Source organism: Antrostomus carolinensis, unplaced genomic scaffold, assembly GCF_000700745.2.
Source record: "Antrostomus carolinensis isolate BGI_N321 unplaced genomic scaffold, ASM70074v2 scaffold25850, whole genome shotgun sequence".
NCBI lineage: Eukaryota > Metazoa > Chordata > Aves > Caprimulgiformes > Caprimulgidae > Antrostomus > Antrostomus carolinensis.
The window spans coordinates 8,839-29,191 of NW_010289510.1; the positions used below are offsets into that span (position 1 = coordinate 8,839).

General features: G+C 38.8%; 1 protein-coding gene across 1 annotated transcript in view; it reads right to left on the reverse strand.

The window, feature by feature from the left end:
* Nucleotides 1–19,044, reverse strand: part of ASMTL (acetylserotonin O-methyltransferase like) — a gene marked incomplete at its 5' end in the record, with an annotated part of 26,565 nt that extends 7,521 nt beyond the window's left edge. The window contains 9 exons of the mRNA XM_010170756.1: nucleotides 561–690; nucleotides 2,703–2,887; nucleotides 4,696–4,858; nucleotides 8,048–8,474; nucleotides 13,734–13,842; nucleotides 14,714–14,775; nucleotides 17,106–17,170; nucleotides 17,814–17,861; nucleotides 18,913–19,044. Of these exons, the coding sequence (XP_010169058.1) occupies nucleotides 561–690; nucleotides 2,703–2,887; nucleotides 4,696–4,858; nucleotides 8,048–8,474; nucleotides 13,734–13,842; nucleotides 14,714–14,775; nucleotides 17,106–17,170; nucleotides 17,814–17,861; nucleotides 18,913–19,044 (1,321 nt within the window). The remainder of the gene's footprint in view (nucleotides 1–560; nucleotides 691–2,702; nucleotides 2,888–4,695; nucleotides 4,859–8,047; nucleotides 8,475–13,733; nucleotides 13,843–14,713; nucleotides 14,776–17,105; nucleotides 17,171–17,813; nucleotides 17,862–18,912) is intronic.
* Between the last annotated feature and the right edge of the window lie 1,309 nt (nucleotides 19,045–20,353).

Consider the following 20,353-nt stretch of genomic DNA (forward strand, 5'->3'; position numbering starts at 1 on the left):
CAGGGTAAAAAGGACACTAATGAGTTTCTTCAGGTGTATCATTGCCCTTTACCATTTTGATGGTCATCTTAGATATTGTTAAGACAACATACAAAACACTCAATCTGTTCTAAAAGAATACACACTTTTTGTTACAGCAGTGCAGTGTTTCAAGTTTCACACTCCAACATAGGATTCAGAAATAAATCCTCTGTTACTTTTTAAAATCTTGGACTTGCCAAAGGACAGCAACAGCACAGTTGAAAATAGAGCTCCCAGCCCAATATTTTATCAACTGAGCCACAAACCATCTTGTTTTCTGTGCTGAGCTATGTGTCAGTATGTACTTGATTGTGACAAACATTCACTTACTTCAAACTACTCTAATACCATTTAAGTTACACTGCTTTCAGTTAACTGCACTCAGTGCTTTTATTCTGACATTACAACAGAAAAACAACAGTAAACAATATTACTGCAGTTCTAGTAAAAAAATATACATAAGTTTTAAGCAATAAAGTATGGAACTGAAATAAATCTTTTCCCTCTAGTATGTATACCAGTTCAATTAAAGGCAATACCTCCTAAATCACAAGCAGATTTAAACCGTGAAAGGTCAAATGCTGTAGCCACATCTCTTCCTGTCAGGTGGGCAATGCTGTGCATGGCAGCCATAAAACGTTGCTTCACCTCCTGGCTGTGATAATAGTCCTATGAAGGAAAAAAGCATAGTAACTGAGTTTATTTATTTTCATTACTTAACTAAACCTACATACAAAGGAAGTAGATGCACACCATTAACATCAGAATTCTAAATTCAAAGATCAGTTAAAAGTGCCATTGACTAGTTGCTCCTTTGAATCCTTCGCTGTTTCACTGTAGTGATAAACAGGTTTTTGCATCCTCTCCAAAATTCTGATCACATAGACATCCTTTTGCAGTGCATCTCAAAGGACATACACTTGGCTGATTTGAACCTGGTCTTGGTGATGTCCCAAGGGCTGTTAAATTAAATACTTCTGCCCATGGAAACTGCAGCAGCATAGCAGGAAGAATGGATAATCTGAAAAGTGCTTTTTAAAAAAATACTCTGAAAAGTGCTTTTTAAAAAAATACTGTGCCTTTGATATACACCTACTAACACATTTGCTCCACAGCAAAATGTCTCCAGATTTTAAACTGTCTGAAAGGACAGATTGAATTTTTTCTTTTAGTCTCCTAAACTGTTCCTTCTTCTTGATATACTAAGAAATTGCTTTCATTTAATTATGACATTTATGCTCCCATGATGGGAAAATAACTAGATGACTGGACCATAACTTAAACCAGAAACATTAAAGCTCATACTGGGTTTTCTGATTAGATGAGAAGCAAGCATTCAGCACCAGAACCTTATGCCTTTACCTCTGAGATCATACATAAGCATGAATCCCCTTATGTCTCTCCTTCATACAGATTTCATCAGTTATATCTGGCTTTACGGCTACCATGAAGTGGAATTATCTCCAGGCACTGTGCCATAAGCAGCCCATATATTCTGCTTGGACATAACTATCCTGTACACACATGGAGCCCAGGCCTGACCTGGTAGCGACTCCTGCCACAAGCATCACCCAAGCCAACTCAATTTCGTAATCCAGGTGTTTAACAAAGGATGAGATCCAGTTCACCTACAGTACAACACTTAATTTGCACATAAACTTAAAGCATCTACTGCAGCAGATATCTTAAAGCAAAATATCTAAACTCCCTTTAAAATAGCCTTTGAAGGATTCCTAAAGGAGGTCTTGTCCACCAGCAATACAAATATTAACATTAGGCTAACAGGGCCTTCTTAAGTCTCCAGAAACCCTAATTTCCTTCCATTAACTGTATATGAGGGATGTAGACAAATCCTTTAGGAGACAGGCTCCATCAGCTTTTAGAAGTTAAATACAAATTAAGAACCTCAGGATGTAGTCTGAAGTACAGCACTGCTGTCAGAGATGAAGTACTGACATATTCTCCTGCTCACTCTACTAGCCCGCTCCTTAAAAAAGCACGAATAGTTATGCCCCCCAACCTGCTTCATCAGTTGGGTAACTGACAAGTCAGGCTAGTTATAACCCTAAGTGATTCTCCAGTCTGAACACATCCACCTGGGCTAGCACTGGAAAATGAATGCTAGAGGTGGAAACAGATGGAAGGAAGGATTACAATTCTTATTAGCAATATATACCAGCTTGAAGGATATGCAAAACTACAAACCTTCACAAAAGAGACTGAATCCCTTCTCCACTGCATCAACATAAAGCAACTTTGAAAACAGCTTTGATTACACAGTCAGCACAGATTGAACTGGAGGCACACCAGTACCAAGTGAGTGGCATCCAATATGGAAGGAGTGCATGTGTGATAAAGTACTACCTGGTGTTATAAAAAGGCCATATAAATGTAAATTAAACAGGCCCAGAGGTTCTTCTGAGAGTGTGTTAGCTGCACAGACAACACTTCAGCCAGAGAATTTTCATCAGCACTCAAATTTCCCAGTATATTCTGTGACTGCTCCAGAATTTCAGAGCCTAAAGTTGAAGGGAACAGAAGTCTGAGACTAGCAAGTTGCATTGTGTTTCTACCACTTCTGAGACTGACCTACTTTCTTAGACAGCTCAGTCCCCATTTGCCCCTAGATCAGTTCTGGACTCCTCACAGCAAGTTTTGATACTAATAAGAGCTTACACCACCTTAAATAAGTCCTCTGCTTTCTTTCCAAAGGCTCGATGGTTCTGCCTGCTGCCTTCTTTCACAGCAGACTCCAAGTTTGTGAAGAGAGGCCAAATGTGGTCATTAGAGTGGATAATGTAGCCATGAAGTGAAAATTCACCATCTGAGGTCAGGTAGGTATTTGCTGCATCTGTATTACTGTAACCTTAAGGGAAGAAAACAATTGTAACCAGCTTTGTTTCAGTACAACTGTCATTTAAAATCTGAAAGCATGTTTTCCCACACAGCTGGTAATTAGCTAGCAAACCTCAACCTTAAGTCATATTTTTTTCTGCAAAGATTTCTATGAAATAATTCTAAAGGTCTTCTCATTCTTAAAGGACCAGGCACTTTTTTTTAATACTAGAGTACCTCAGTTATACACCTGATATTCAAGGGTGAAGTTCTTCGTTCTTGACTGCATTTTTCTTTAGATTATGGCTTCTTCCTGTAAATTCAAGCTTTCTCCAGTATGTTTTGCCCTTAGAGATTTCTCCTTGGTCTTGTCCTCTAACAGAGTTGAAAGCCTCCTTTATTTCCTTTTGTTGGCACTTGACCATTTCAAGTCTTACTATGTAAATGATGCATATGGCAACTTACAGCTACATAGTGCAGACTGAAAAAGTTCATTCTGATACATTCTAATACAACTCCTTTACCTACACAATCCTTCAACTACTGTTCCAGTTAAGGGCACCAAAATTTAAGCTGTTCCAGAGCTTTCCTTGTTAAAACCCTGATTCTCTGCTGAAGATTCTGACTTTGCATTGCTGCAGCAGAGAATGGAATTTGGTCCTTATTTTAGATAGAATCATAGAATAATTTAGGTTGGAAAAGAAGTTTAAGATCACAGAGTCCAACTGTAAACCCAACACTGCCAAGTCCCCCTCTGAACCACATCCCTAAGCACCACATTTACACATCTTTTAAATACCTCCAGGGATGGTGACTCAATCACTTCCCTGGGCAGCCTGTTCCAGTGCTGGACAACCCTTTAGGTGAAGAAATCTTTTCTAATATCCAATCTAAACCTCCCCTGGTGAAACTTGAGGCCATTTCCTCTTGTCCTATCACTTGTTATTTGGAAGAAGAGACTGACACCCACCTTGATACACCCTCCTTCCAGGTAGTTGTGGAGAGTGATAAGGTCTCCCCTCAGCCTACTTTTCTCCAGACTAAACAACCCAAGTTCCTGCAGCTGCTCCTTGTAAGACTTGTGCTCCAGACATGATAAGGTCTCCCCTCGGCCTACTTTTCTCCAGACTAAACAATCCCAGTTCCTGCAGCTGCTCCTTGTAAGACCTGTGCTCCAGCCCCTTCACCAGCTTCACTGCCCTTCTCTGGACACTCTCCAGCACCTCAGTGTCTTTCTTGTAGTGAGGGGCCCAAAACTGAACACAGTACTAGAGACATGGCCTCACCAGTGCTGAGTACAGGGGGAGGATAATTTCCCTGGTCCTGCTGGCCACACTATTTCTGGTACAGGCCAGGATGCTGTTGGCCTTCTTGGCCACCTGGGCACACTGCTGGCTCATGTTCAGCCAGCTGTCAGCCAACACCCCCAGGTCCCTTCCCACCAGGCAGCTTTCCAGCTGCTCTTCCCTAAACCTGTAGTGTTGCCTGGGGTTGTTTTGACCCAAGTGCAGATGACACACCTGAGCTATTACACTGTTCCCTGGGGCTGCCCACGTAACTTTTTCTTCGAAGTTTGGTCAGTATTATGTCCAAAGAGCAAAAGCAATCTAACAATTCCTCAAAGAAAACCTGAATGTGTTTATTAGATACAGCCTGACCCCAAATGAAACAGTTCCAGCTACTAACAATGAAAGGAAAGAAGCAATAATCCATTCCCCTTTCTCCTGAATCCAAGTTACCCACAACATCAAGTCAGACCCTGTGACTTTCCTCTTACAGTCCTGCATGTCTTTCAGTCCTATATGCAGTTTGGGTGGAGGGGTAGGAAAAATTAGTCACCTCGTGGTGTTTTCTCCAGTAATCCAAGAGCAGCACATGCATCAAGGAGCCTTTCTGTTCCACACACAGAGGTTCCAACCTCATTTGCAATATCTACAGCCTTCTGTGGACCTTTATGTTTCAGATGATCAAATATCTTCAGCTTAGAGGCTACAAATAGAGCCTGTATGTAGGAAAAAAAAAAGATAGCATGTTGCATTTTAAAAAAAGACTGCAATCATGAAACAAAAGAACTACACCTTTTGACTAGAATTATTCTATACAACTACTGTTCTTTAAGTGCAACACAGTTTAACAAAACTCCTAAAAATTGCTGTGATACATTTCTTACCCTCTCAGAGGGTTTCACTATTTTAGCTAAGTAACAGAATTTTAAGCAAAGGTGTTTGGGAGAGAAGGGAACTCAAAATATTCTGGAGCACTGCCTATAGATTTTGTACAAAGACTACCTCTTCATTCAGATACTTAGCACATCCCCATCTATCAGCTTGTTCCACAAGGTCAGACATCCTGAAGCATCTGAACCAATGCCAAAAATCAAATTCAATTTTATTTACTCAAAATATAATGAACTGGAAAGCTCCACTAAGGCAGTGTAACAGCTTCAGTTGCTATAATATTCATCCTTGTTTAATAGAAATTAAGGAAAAAAAAGAATAAAACTTCAGAGCACAACTGTACCACATCATACCTTAAAATGACATGTACACACAGAATAGGGAAGAGAGAACAGCTAGTGCCTGATGGTGAAGAAAAACCCATGGGCAATGCAGCTGTCTTAAGTTGAAAAACTCAACTGAACTCAGAAATATGCTAACCAAACCAAAGAGGAAAGTTCATGATATATGATAATACATATCTCTCCATTTGAAATTAATTTGCAATTCTGCAGTTTCAGTATTCTGAAATAGTTAAAATACCTAAAAACAAAGGAACTTATGCACATTACAAATGTGGAAGCACACTCAGCAACCACAGAATCCATTTCTTTGGAACTGCAGGCAATTATGATGTACTTAAAAATCAAAGGCAGTCAGGCAAAAAATGGATTGACATTCTGTTTAATAAAAATCAAATGACGAAAAAGAGATTAACTTTGAGAGGATGGTCTGGTAGTGTGTGTCTATATATTTTATCATCTTCATTCTCTTTTTACAGTTTCCTCTGTTATTCTAATAAGAACGTATCACTGGGATTTGTTATAAATAAATTATATTATAAATATATTATATTTATCCCACGCTTGCACAATACTGAGCCAATTGCATCTAGTCTACAACCATTTGGCTTCCAAGGCCTGACAATTAACAAGACAAACAAAGGTGAGAAGTTAGGGTGGAAAAACTTGGCTGATCCAAATCACTCTATCATTCTGTAATTCTCTGTTCAAGAAGGGGAGGAGGGGGAAAAAAAAATCAAAGAAGAAAACCCAAAGGTCTGAGTACAGGTCACACTATGCAAATTCAGAACATATTAAGTTTGAGAGAATATGATTTGACCCTGATCCCCTCCTGTTCTGCAACAGCAGCTGTTCAGAGTAAAACAGGGAGCAACACTGTCGCCTGCAGGAGATTTCACTCTGCCTTATGAAGTCCTTGAAGCAACACTCAAGGATCGAAATGAAATAAAACTTGAGAACTTTTGTGAAACTAAATGCTTTTGTGCTCTTATCCCTACTCTACAAGTAGAGAGATGAGTTTTGTCAGAACACAGGAAGTGCTCATTGCAACTGGTAATTAATTTTACAAAGATCCAAGCCCTGAGGAAAAAAAAAAAAAAAAAATTCCTCACTGGTTCAACATGAAACTCAGCACTTCATACTATGACTTTACACTGGATTAGTGGGAAAGGAAAGCTGCTGCTTCTATTTACAGCCTCCACCATCTTTCACTGCACAGAACTGAATTCAGCATCACATCACTGTAAACACTATACACAATGTGCAACAAAATGCTGATTATTCTCCATTTTTTTTTTAAACTTAAATTGAAGAAATGCTAAGCATCATCTCACCCATTCAAATACATCGAAACTCACTCTCTATGAATACACAAGGAAGTTCACAAACACAGCAATCTCAAGGCTGCTTTATTCCAAATCTCTCAATACTGCTTTGCATGCCTGCAAGCAGCACGCCCACAGATCTACAGTGGCAGCAGTATGGCTTTCCTTCAGATCCCAGTACAACTTTCTGCTGTTTCAGCAATGCCACTGTCCACTGTCTTGCATGTTTCCCTCCACCCCTCAAATTTGTTTATCTTTAGTTCCAGGTTTGTCATTTCACTGCCACTTTAGCAGTTTTTTCACCTCTTCCTGAAACAGGAATGACTTGATGGAGATAAGTGAACTACCAGAATGACTGGTGTTCATTTCTCCATCACTATTGTCTTCAGTACACTGGAGCTGTGAGTAGAAAACTTGGCAGCACTTAAAGTGTCCAGCTACTCATTTCTCATCTCACTCAGCTGCTATACAGAGCATGTGACCTTCTGTTTATAAGCATGGCTCCATCAGATACTGCATGGAGATTATCAACTAAGCTACCTGGAACATGAAATGGTATTAAAAAAATATCTCCTTAATAGAGAATAAAAAAAATTAAGATCTTCCACAGAATTCTAATGCTAAAAGTTAGAAAGGAAATATAATATATACAACTCTTGTCACAGTTTTAAGTCAGGTAAGTTAACCATATTAAATGTTTTCTTTGTAGAATATCTAAAGGTAACTTCCTGCTTGATTGTGCTCTTGTGATGAGTAAAAAAACCAACAAAACAGACAAAAAAAATTAAATCAAACTCTATAGTTAGTGAGGAATTTCTTAAAAGCATTTTGAAGTTTCCCTAAACTTTACTTATGGAGTAAATGTTATTTTGAAGCCCCCCAGTTACACCAGAGCCTGAACCACTGATGTAGTTAATGGAAGGTAAATCATGATCCTGCATAAACTTAATTTAATTAGACAAGATGATGAAAGGCACGTATGGGAGACAAGAGGGTACTCTTTCCAGATGCCCTGGAAGCACAATTGCACTGTTCATACCTGAGGTCAATCACGCAAGGACAATAAAATTCTGAGGACTTTTATTCCTCCCAGACAAAAATTTTTTTTATTATATGGGAAAATGAAATTTTATAGAACAGATAAAAGCACAAGCCAACAAAAACCAGCGTTTGCATTGCACCAGAAGTTATCTTTGATCCTCTGGTATTTCAGTAGTCTTTTGATACTCATTATCAATACATTCTTACTCCGGCTCAAGTATTTCACATTACCTGCTATATATTAAAGTCCAATGAAACATTTGTATCAGTCAGCAATGTAATGAGCAGTTTCATTTTTTCCCCTTACCTTTGAAGCTCTAAAACCATCCATCAGCTCTAGAATTTTAGATGGAAGTTTTGCTGCACTTTCCAACACTCCATTCTGATTTTCCAAAGGTACCATAAAACCAGTTCTGACGCTAGAACTGTTTTCAGAATTGTAAGCAGCTCCTGAGGAACTCATCCCACTGCTGTCCAACTTACTAGCATCTTTACGCTCTCTGAAATTTGAAGATTCACTTTCTCCATCACTTAGGTTCTCAAAAGTGTCCACAGAAGGGATAGAGTCATACTTTTTATGTTGTACATCATGTTTAGGGGGCGGATAGTACAATTCTGCTAGCTTTTTGCAGAAGTGATTCAGAGGAAATCCCACCACATTCAAGAAGTCTCCGTGGACATACTCAACTAACATTCCACCAAGGGCCTGGATTCCATATCCACCAGCCTTGTCCCTGGGGGAGAGAAAGCAAAAGTTATGTATAGCTAATTAGTGGTAAGAGTACGGGTAGCCCAGAACACAAATAATCCACCAGTACTGAAGAGTCTGGAATAAAGACTAGTGAACTCAAGTTATAGGTGGATTACAACTACTAGTTAAGCTCAACACTTCAATTCATAAATCACAACATAAATATAAGGATCAGTATTTTCACTAAGGGTGAGTAGCCCAAGGTCTTTATGTTTCAGACAGTCCAAGTGCCACAGTCACCTAAGCAAGAGGTGCAGTGGCTGACTGCAGTCAGACTGCGTTGCCATAGGTCACCCAGCCTTCTCCAAGGCCTGGCTACCAGGAAAGTAACAGTAAGTGTCACTGAGACCAACATTGCCACTGGGTCACCGGCTGCATACTAACCCTAGTTCTGTTCCACAAGAGGCTGAAGGGCATCTAGGAACATCCTAGCTCCAAACAGAGCTCACACTGAAGAAGACACCCTGGAACTCAAATGCCTGTAGTATGCATCTTGCAGATCTCAGTCTTAGAATATCTAAAATAAGGGTCAGGAAGATAGGACTTTCACTGGGAGGAGCAACCTATTCCAATACAAAATCCACTACTATCCCAGTCAGCCCTACCCAGTTCTTGTGTAAGCCTCTGAGATGTAAGCAGAGTTGTGCTTCTGCACACTGTACTCTTAGATGTCACAGTAATGCCAGAAATTTGGCACAGGAATGCATTTTCACAGAAAGTCACTTTAGAAATCCAATTTGTCTTTAGGTGTAATTATGCAAATTCCACTGTGTGGAACAGAAATGCATACAGGCAGATAAGCTGCAACAGACCCCACAATTTTACTGTTCACATTTCAGGAACAAGGCAGTTAGAAGTATGCTTACACTACATGATAACACCAGAACCTGAAAGCCTGAGTCAGCAAGCTTTGAAACCAAAGGTCAGTCAGTGTCAGATCTATAAACTTCAGACAGTATGGAATTACACAAACTACTTGTGAAAGGTGGTTATTACACAAAGATTGCAGATTTTTCATTTTAGAGATGATCAAAACCAGCTCTTTACATTTTTGGAACTCATTTCTGCATTCCCTGACTGACAGTCTCCAAAGAGAAACACAGGAATCAGTATCCCAGCAAATGGGATTTTTGAATTGCTATAAACTAGAGAATGGGGCTTTTCCTTCAATCTTGCATTTTAAGCACCACTGTAAAAAGCACCACTGTATAGCTTTGTCATTAAGTTATTCCTTCTTTTATAACATACTGAAGACTTACACCATCTAAATTAGGAATATTCTAATGACTAAAAATTCTTTTCATTTTGAAATAAAGTAGCAGTCCAGTAGGATGAAGTCATTCAGGTATATGCAAAACCAGGACACAGGGAGGCAAAAAACATTATTACCATCAAAAGTAGCGGTATTACTCTGCCAGCAAGGACATTAACATAATTAGCCATATCTTGTTTATTTTTATATAGAACTTTACATTCTAGCATTGAATCCTGAGTAGGATTCTCTACTACAGCTTCTACATTTTTCAGTAACTGACTGTTGCAGGGGATACATAATTTCATCATGTATCCTGTATTTCATCAGGAATGCTGAAATGTGTGCAACATCTACCAATTAAAAAAAAACCTGATAAAACAAAAAACCACACACCACCACATCCAAACAAAAAATCCCCAAAACAAAAAAAACAAACCCACAACTAACCAACCCACACACAATACAGTAGGAATGCATACAACACTGGATGAGGCTTTGAGCAACCTGATCTAGTGGAAGGTGTCCCTGCTCATGGCAGGGGGCTGGAGCTAGATGATCTTTAAGGTCCCTTCCAACCCAAACCATTCTATGATTCTGTAACATCCACTGTTTGGGTTTTGTTTTTTTTTTTTTTTTAAACAAAAAACAAAAAAACAAACCTAACCCAAAACTCACAATCAAAGCCACACACGATACAATGCAGGAAAAAAAGTTAAGAAAGAGGTAAAATAGATTTAACTCTTTAAAATGCAACATTAAAGCACATTTCCTTTCTTAGCTCTACAACTTTAACTTTAGTCATGCCACAAAATAGTATAGCTATGTATACTGTATCTGAATTGTCCAACACAGAGCCAATGATCAAGTAAATCACTGTTACATATGCAGTTACAAGCACTGCTGCTCCTACAGATGCAAGGAGATGCTTGGTTGGGTTTTAGGTGGATTTCCAAAGGCAAGAACACATATGACATTTATACAAGTGTCTTGGCCCTTATAGTCACATTAGTAGAAATCAGACAAATTTCAGCCACATTAGACAGAGATCACCTGAGCTAGTGACTAGGCTTCACTAAGAGTCAGAAAGATACAGGTACATCACTGACAAAATTAATCTTTACTGAAGCAAACATTTAAAATACATTAGAAGCTGTACAGTAATTTCTTGCATCTCTATCAACTATTAGTTGATTGGATACCCAAGCTTAGTTAGCTTCACTTCACATATCTACAAACAAGACAAGCCCAACCTTTAGTTCCTTTAAATATGAAGTTAGTGGTTTTGTAGAGAAGACAGACTGACATGAGAGAGGTAAGGAGAAGCAGAATTTGGTTGCCTGTCTCTTGGGAGAGGCAACAATTAGATGCCCAGTCAGTATATATCATGGAATCAGTCAGAGATGCATTTCCATTTGCAGAGGAACTTGTAGAAGGGCAGAGGTAGGCAGGTACAAGAAAGATTTCCTGGTAAGTCCTGGTGAACAAAGAACAACTATTTCATACAGATGAGTCAACTGTAGCAACAGAGTAGCTTAAAAACAAGATTCAAAGTGAATTCTAGTACAAGAACAGTACAGCTCCCCTTACTTCTGTAATCCTGCACCTGGAAGATTTTTGCTCTTATGCTAAGAGCTGATAACCTCAATCAAGCTATTCATGAGCTAATTTGTGCTGTGACACTGTAATTATTCGTGAAATCTAAAAGATATATTTGCTATAGCTTTGAAGGAAGTAAGAGAAATCATACAAGGGAAGAACATTTGACATAGTTAAGTCTGAAAAGCAGAGCTCCAGGCTCTGTAAACACCTCTTTCCCAGAGCGCAGCAGGGTCCTTTCGTTTCATTGCCACCATTCAGAGCAGAACTACCAAAAACCACACAGGATCTTCAGACTGGAAGTTGTGAGCAGAGACAGAGGAAATCGTTCACAGGGGAACGATTACAAAATAAAAAGCTGGGTCAAAGAGACTAGCAGAAGCTAAGCCTACTCATTACACAAGCCCAAAACAGTTCGTACTACTACGGCCCAGCCCTCTTTCTGCAGAGGGCCAGAAAAGAAGAGACCCTGGCAGCAGGCAGAAAACCTTTGGCTGGAAAGAGGAACAGGAATAAAACAGAAAGGGAAAGGCCTTATCTCTGCAGCCAAAATTTTTGAGGCGTTTTTATAGCCTCATCACAGCCTACCTTGAGATAATGCTTTTCCCTCCTCCCTTATTCATACTTTAAGTCAGCTGTATACTTTTAGATTAGTCCCAGTGTCACCAGTGACTGACTTTTAAAATACTATATCCCCTTGCTATAAAAATAACTCAATCCAATCCTCAACAGCATGAGAGTCTGTTCTCTTTTCATGTGATCATTAAGTCTTGTATGATTTCACAAAATTAAGTAGCCATTAAAAAAATAAACAAATGGTCACTTAAACTGCAATGGTGCTCAGAAAAACCTGTATGCACATAAATGTGTAACCAGTATGGGTGTCCCTGGAGGAGACAACAAAAAACAACCATGCAAAAAATCCCATGAGAGACTTCCCCTTACTGTCTTGCAAAATTTATAGGACACTATATTTAGTAGTTCCTTCCCAAGGCCAGAGCCACTACTTCCTATCCTCTTGATTATATGAATGAAGACTGATTATCTTCTGCTCCAGAGAGTAGTGAAATATATTCTCTGAACCTTTGGTCCCTGAGAAGCCTTTGCTGTCACACATCCTGTTTAGCACAATGAACAGAATTATCCAGTGCTGCTCATGAGCCATTCTGCTGCAGCACAGCACTGCTAGAGCTTGTTTTATTGCAGAGGAAGTAATCAAAATATTCCAAAATATTTTTGAACCTGACATTTTCAATTCTTCCTAAAAATCCATGGTCATTTCTCCGTCAAACTGCAACCTTCTGATCAGCTGCATACTAAAGATCACCTTCCAAAAACCTAATTAGGAATTTCTGTTACAACTGTATTCTTGCCAAAAGATTCTTCTCTGCATAATCCAATATAGCTTCAGTCTCTTTAATAAGCTGGGAACCTTGTATGTTCAGAAAGTATGCCTCATTTACGCATAAGCACTTAAATGAATCCAAAGTCTACAGTGGTTCCTCTCCCCAGTAAAACATGACTGTATTGTTTTATAGCACAAATGAGCGTAAAAAAAAACACCACAGTTGATATTCTTACACAGTCAGAATTGAAGTCACAGAGCCAAAAGTTCACCTTAAATCACCAGACACGAAGTCCATAGTGCTAACTATGGCCTGATTTGCCTTCACTAAGCTTCAGCTAACACAAAGGAAAGGCAAATTCTGTAAAGTCACAAACATTCCCTTGTTGTCTCCAAATAAATACCTTTTTTTTTTTTAAATTGAGTCAACATCTTAGGAGTAGTCAGACATTCTATTCTCATCCTATTTCTTCTGTGAAATCAATGCTGTCTGTAAGTAGTATATTGCAAGGGTAGAGGAAACACATAAGCTAAGAGACAACTATAGCATAAGAACACATATAGGCTGGACACAAGAATAAGTGAAAATTGAGTTGGTGTTTCTTGCATCAGAGCAGTGTGTTTTTGATAAACTACGTAAACCAAGTTCTAGCTTCTTCCAATAAAGTTCACCAATACCCTGATTACCCAATACTCACTCTAATCACCTGTTATAATAAGAAGAACTATCCACTGTCTCAGGTATCCAAGCTCCCTAAATGCCTCTGTTAACAGAGGGGTAATTGTATATTACTTGAGTGCTTGCTCTAATCCAGACTATTTCAACAGTCTTCACTTTTCAAATTTTTTAGGGGATTAAAAAGGTAGCTCACTTTCCTTGGAGGAATGATAATTCTAGACAAGAACAGAACCAAACTTGCATTACACATGCTAACATTTGTCATAAAATTTCAGAGCACGGGACAAAATGTTTTATGCTGGTGACTAATAGTGTACCCTAAGGCGTATTCTCAAGTACTGCGTGATCGCTCCAAGCTCTTACTTACATTGGCTCCCCGCTATGAATGTACTCCCATAAGAGCTCTTCAGAGAGGTCAGAAAATTTTACTTTAGTCTCTTCATAGAAATCAGTGACTTCTGTTTCTAGCTGGTTATCTATAGAAAGGAAGAGGTACATTATAAACAGAAACTCTAGTTTTCTCTAAACAGAGCATCTCAGGTTTTTTTGCAGTTTGTATTCATTTGATGTTTTCCCTTGGGAAAAATTAGAGACAGTACACAGATGTATGAAATGACTAATAATGCTTTTATTAGTCATTTCATAAGGACTTTAGGGACATGGAACTCAGAACTTCCTCAAAGAAGTAAAAGCTTGCATTTTCAGTCACTGCAGTCTTATCTGGGGGGTAGCAGGTTGCTCTCCCTGTGTAGGACACACTCTTAAGTTCATGATGCTCATGCAGAGCTGTTTATGGACTGCTGGCATACGCATCCAGCGCTGGTACAACGTAGGTTACAAACACCCTTCTAACTTTATGATCGTTGTCAAAGGACTCTTAACACTATCTCACAGTTAAACATATGGCTGTTACAAATGCTTGAATGTGAATGTGCAGCTGCACCTGTCCTGCACCCAGGCATCCAGCAGTCCTGTCATTTTTATCATCATTTTTATATCAGCTCTCAAGAAATAAGATTATTTCAGACTTCTGTATCTAGAAGTGGTTGAGAGAATATTTCCATAATTTGCACTGTTTTTTTAATTAGTCCCATAGCTTTCAGAGACAATATTTCCAAAGCCTATTGTATTTTGTCATCTTCCTTCCTGTATGAAAACTGAATACAGTAAGAAAGTTGACTTTTATGGGGAGTTTTTCATTTATATATTGATAAGGTAATTCTCATCTTGAGTAGGAAGCCAATTCAGACTGTATATGAAAAAATTCCACCGTTTCTTCACTTCTACAAGTCCTTATAGAATATTTTTAAATGAAAATACTGAGTTTTAATAAAATGCCAGATATACCTTTACTGCTGCAATGTATAATAGCCACTCCTGTGAACACACTGTGCTCTTTTCCATTCAGCCTGCCAGGGGAAAAAATATGCATTAAGCAACAGTTTTATGAGATCTGTCATGTGCAAGAGTGTTCTACATGATTGTTACTACAGCCTGAGAAAGAGACCATTATATTAATACATCACTTGATGGCTCTGATGTGTATCCTAAATAAATACTTTTTCAAAATTATCTATTTCAATACAGGTGAAAATACACTGGCAATACAAAAAAATGCTATCAAGAGATTCAGTAATTTCAAATCTCCAAGATCTCACTTGTACTGATGTCCACAATTTAGAGAAGTAGTCCAGCCTGTTTATTAAGGACAGTTAATTACAAAACAAGGGGAAACGGGTTTAAACTAAAAGAGGGTAGGTTTAGATTAGATATTAGGAAGAAGTTCTTCACTGTGAGGGTGGTCAGACACTGGAACAGGTCACCCAAGGAAGCTGTGGATGCCCCCTCCCTGGAAGTGTTCAAGGCCAGGCTGGATGAGGCTTTGAGCAACCTGGTCTAGTGGAAGATGTCCCTGCTGATGGCAGGGGGGTTGGAACTAGATGATCTTTAAGGTCCCTTCCAACCCAAACCATTCTATGATTGTACACAGGGATAAGTGATTATTTCAAATGTGTAAGAAAACCTGCAGAAACACTATTATTGCAGGAATCTTCACTGAAAGGTGGCAAGAAATAGCTGGGTGATGCAACTTAGACTAAACAAGTGACCGGCAACTAGAGCTTCCCTACTCATTTCATACCGACTGGCCCCAGGGATGCCACGGCAAGCCCACCTAACAGATGGAGAGCAGAGAGGAAGACCGCCAATATTCGCTTTACCCAGAAGCCACGGGCTCGCTCTTCTCGTGGCTCCAGAGCAACACACTGTGGCCCATTAATTCTCAGGGCCTTAAATTTACTAAACTAATGTGTAAAAAAAAGTAAAATAAATAGCATTCAGAACTTGAATTTTTGAAGAGACTAATTAAGAAATAGTCTCGTGGAGATTAGCCAGGCTATAATTTGATGTGATCAGAAGCATCTACCACTCTTACTATCCTCCACAAGAATCCACATAATTAACTGTAAGATGAAACAGTGAGTGGAAAGTTTAATCAGACAGCTTGGATATATGAAAAATATATATCTTGTCTGCATTTTTTCCTGTTCATACAGAAAAAAATTAAGAGAAGTTATAAAATAAATTAAGTGCATTTCATATCCATGATTAAGAGACTGACCTACTGAACTTAAAAACATAACAAAACAATAAAAAAAAAAAAATAAAAAAAAAACACCTCACCACTTCAAAACATTTGTGTGTGTTAGAAGTAGATTAACCTCTGTTAAAAAAGTACTATTTTTGACCTAACCAAACTTGGCATGATTTCAAGTAAAAACAGTTGTGAGAAATCTCTTGCCAGGCAGACTCCTTTGTGAATTTCCTACTAACAACATATGCTGCTGTCACTTTTTTGTTTTTTTTAAGACTACTACTTTTCACTTAGTAACATACCACAAAGGATCAAAAATTTATCATAAGTCATCAGTGAAAAAAAAAAAAAAAAAAAATCTAAAACAGACTTACAAGACAGAAATCCATAAACTACCAAGCTACTTGTATTCTCTTTAGGAGACACCCAAGTTAGAACATAAACTGGTGAAACAACCAGTGCACCTTTTCTGTATTCCCCCCATAAAACAGAAGTGTGACTAGTGGATTCATCACATCTCATCCTTCAGAAAGCAGGTGGCTAGAGTTATTTAGTTGGCATTTCTTAAAAAAAGGGACTGCTACAGAATAACATCAAGCTTGTAGGGAATAGTATCCTTTAGGAAATAAGCAGGAGTCTCAAAAAACACCAGCCCACCATCCAAGAACATTGATGGAAGTAGATTTTTCTTCCTCAGTTAAACTATAGAATTTAAAGCAATTGTCCATGAACAGTTATCACCATGTACTTTCTTGTACACACAATATTTTTTCATTAAATGCCAAGCCTCAAACCACTTCTGTGATGGTTCTGTCCTCATGATTTACCTCCATATCTTCCTTTCCTGTACCACCTGAAGCTGGTACATATAGTCTTGTGATAAGTGACTCTGAAAACTAATCCAAGTGAAAACAAAATGGTTCATTGTGTCCCTGATCAGCTTCCTAAGATGAAGAGGCAAGAACAAGCAGCTGTGGGTGACAAAAACAGGTCTATTTTTTTTCAGTGGCAGAATTGGCTTACACTATTTAAAAATGATTGGGAAATTTGTGTCTACGGCATCCTTCATACATGTCAAGGTATCTTTACAGCTCCTTTTAAAACAGCTTAATATACACATTTGGAATATCACTTAAAACTACAGACCTTGACAGCATCCTATACGCATCTTCCTTATCAACCGGTTTCTCTAGGATCTGTTCATCCACAGTCTAGAACAGAAAGACAGAGTGAATGAGCTGCTTTTTCTTACTTTTTATAAACTGAGGTCAGAAAAGATGTTTAAACTGTTATTTCAGCCAGGACTTCAAACATGAGTCTCCTGAGTAGAGCAAGAAGCACAGATACTTTGGTAGAACAGGTAATTTAGTGTCAAGCACATAATGAGTGCAACACTCGACCCTCCAGTGGCTGCAGCTCTCAAACAAGGACAGAAGTTGTTGAAATACCCTTTTAACCATCCACTGTCTCTGTGGAGATAGATGACAGCTTTAAAGTAATTCCCACTACAAGGCACAATATTGAATAGTTCACATGATCTGGACTTCTTGACAGTTAACAGCTGCCCAAGAATAGAATTTCCATTTCGTACCAGAGGATCCAAGGCAATGCTTATGCAAAACTAGTGTCTCTGCAGAAACAGCAGCAAGGCTTCTAGCACTCAAGATACCAAAAATTGCCTTGCTGGGGAAAAAGTCCTAAAACCTACACCCACAAAGCCCAAAAGATGCATCATACTGCAGGTGTAACTTCTCAGTGAAGATAGTTTTTAAACTAACTTTAAACCTAAAGATATAAGTATTTTCTACACTTGCAATAAATTAAAGCAATGGTAAACCACGTAAGACTTCTTACCACAATAGTGTCTGCTCCTATGACAACATCAGGTGTTCTCAGGTGTTTCTGCAAAGGCATAAATATATCTCTCAAAAGAGGTAGAAAGAACAAAACCTTTTAAAACTTAAGGTAAGAAAACATAAGTTTGCTAATTTACAGGTAGGGCTCTACACTGACCTGAAAACAAGACAGAAACGTTTCTCCTTTTGCACTGTTTACAAAATAGTAATCATTTATACCACCATAAAGGCAAGGAAAACCGGAGGCTTGAACAGACTATTCTCAGTTTTTGACATTCCTTTTCTGCCCTCAGTATAAGTTCAAACATACTCCTCTCTTTAAGAGCTGTATTATTAAGAAATTATTAAGGTACATTTTGTGGGATCTAATCAGCTAGACATTGAAATAAGTTCTGGTAAAGAACAGCCTTATGTGCTCAAACACAGTGATCACAGCCAGAAGTCAAATACGCCACTGATAATGTCCATTGTATCACTGGCTTCGATAATATTTAGGATACAAAATGGATGCCTTGACTACAGAACCTGAAATTGTGTCAGCTTCTCCCCTCTTAAAATGAAATTGCCTGTTTCTTTGTCATTTTTGCTTTAAAACAGAATTTGTCTTCTTTTTCTGCTTTCCTCCAGCACCTCTATACGCACAAATTCTGAGCTATTCTCTTGTCACAGATCACAGCAGTTAACTGAACTACTGTTCAATGAAAGCTACAACAAAGCACGGGATTCACATCAGTGTGTGTTTCCATAAAGTCTGCCTCCACAGACAACAAATACCCAGAATAACCAACTGTCCAGCCACACCTGACTGTCACAAGGAACTACCAAGTATATGTCCCCAGCAAGAGTAGGCGTGCTGCTGACAAGAGATGCAGGCCAATTCTGTTTGTGGAAAGCCCAAATTGCAGGCACAAGACCTTCTTTTGATTAGGTGAGTTAATTTTGGGAACCCATCTTTCACAAATGACTGAAAAACATCCATTTGCCTTCAGTGAGGAAAAATGCACTCAGAGACCACCTAAGAAGTACATGCAAGTTAAGTCACAGTAACGCACATCACTTCAAGACGAATCTCGTTGCTGAAACAGCTGGTTACTTACTGCATGCATTCTGTTTGCTACTTCAAGAGCTTTCTGTTTTGCTGTTTCCACAGCATACTCATAAGGGGCTGCAAAAGATGACTTTTCAAGTGTCTCCTTAAACCACGATGGAACCACCTCAAACCGCAGGCCCTGTAACAAAGGAAAGCAATGCAGTCAATCTGCTCTTGTTATTAAAAGTTGCTCCCAAGACATATTAAATGAGTGACAAATTTGATTTTCGCTATTTCTACTTTTAACATCCCACCCAACCTAACACACAGGGGGAAAAAAACACAGTGCTTCTATTAGTGTTTGGTGTATACATATAATTTGCAAGCAGTACAAAACAAAAAATCCAATCAGAAAGAACTTTTAAAATGGTGTGCTGACTCGATTTTACCCTTATCATTTACCAGAACCTAAACTATTATTAATTGCACCACTCTTCTTTAAAAATCTAACAGTATAAAATTTAGGCACTTCATAAACAGACTGTTCTACTACTGGATGTTTTTTTTTTAATTGAATCCACCCATGGCACTTTACTCATGCACCAGTTGTACACATTCTCACAGCATTACCAGCACAGTTTATGTGTCATTATACATGGGAGATACAACAGAAAACAAACAGATCACAGGTATATCATATTATAGACGTGCTATACAACAGAAAACAGGAGCAGCCAGTTTCTGTATGGTTTTGTCAGAAAAACCTCTTCTTTCCACTTCTTCCCTCCAGGTTAGACCTGTAAATTTACTACAGCCAGCAGGCACATTGTTTCTAGTAATTTAGCGTATGCTTGAACATTGGTGCTTCTCCACATCTCTGTTACTTTGAAAAGAATATACTTTTTCCCCATTTAAGTTCAACTTCTCCCATAAAGAACAGTAACAGTAAGCAATCCAAATTAGATGCATTATAATACTTGAGTATTATTATACATCCTCCTGAAGCCTGCCCAGAGAGGCCAGCACGTTCCTCCACAGGGGCTGAACAGTCTGAGTAACAGCTCACAGCTGCCCATGTGCTCCACAAGGGCTTTACAGAAAGGAGAGAGCTACCTTATTCCCCCTGCCCATAATACTAACCCCATCAAGTTTTCATACATTTCAGAAGCCTAAGTCAAATTTGCAGACATTTCAACATTAAGTATCTAAACTAAGGGCAATGGAATTACATTTTCCATTACTTCAGTCCATTGTAGGTCCTTCCAAACTTTTTCTATTACAGTCCAGAAGATATTATGACAGCATTTTTCAGCCTAAGCAAGTATTTTATTTGTTTGATTACACCATCTCGCTGTCGGCAGAATACTTTAATCCACTCTCACATCAGTCTGACCACAGAATGGCAGGGGTTGGAAGGGACCTCTGGAGATCATCTAGTCCAGCCCCCCTGCCAGAGCAGGATCACCTAGCGCAGATCACACAGGGCTGCATCCAGGTGGGTTTTGAAC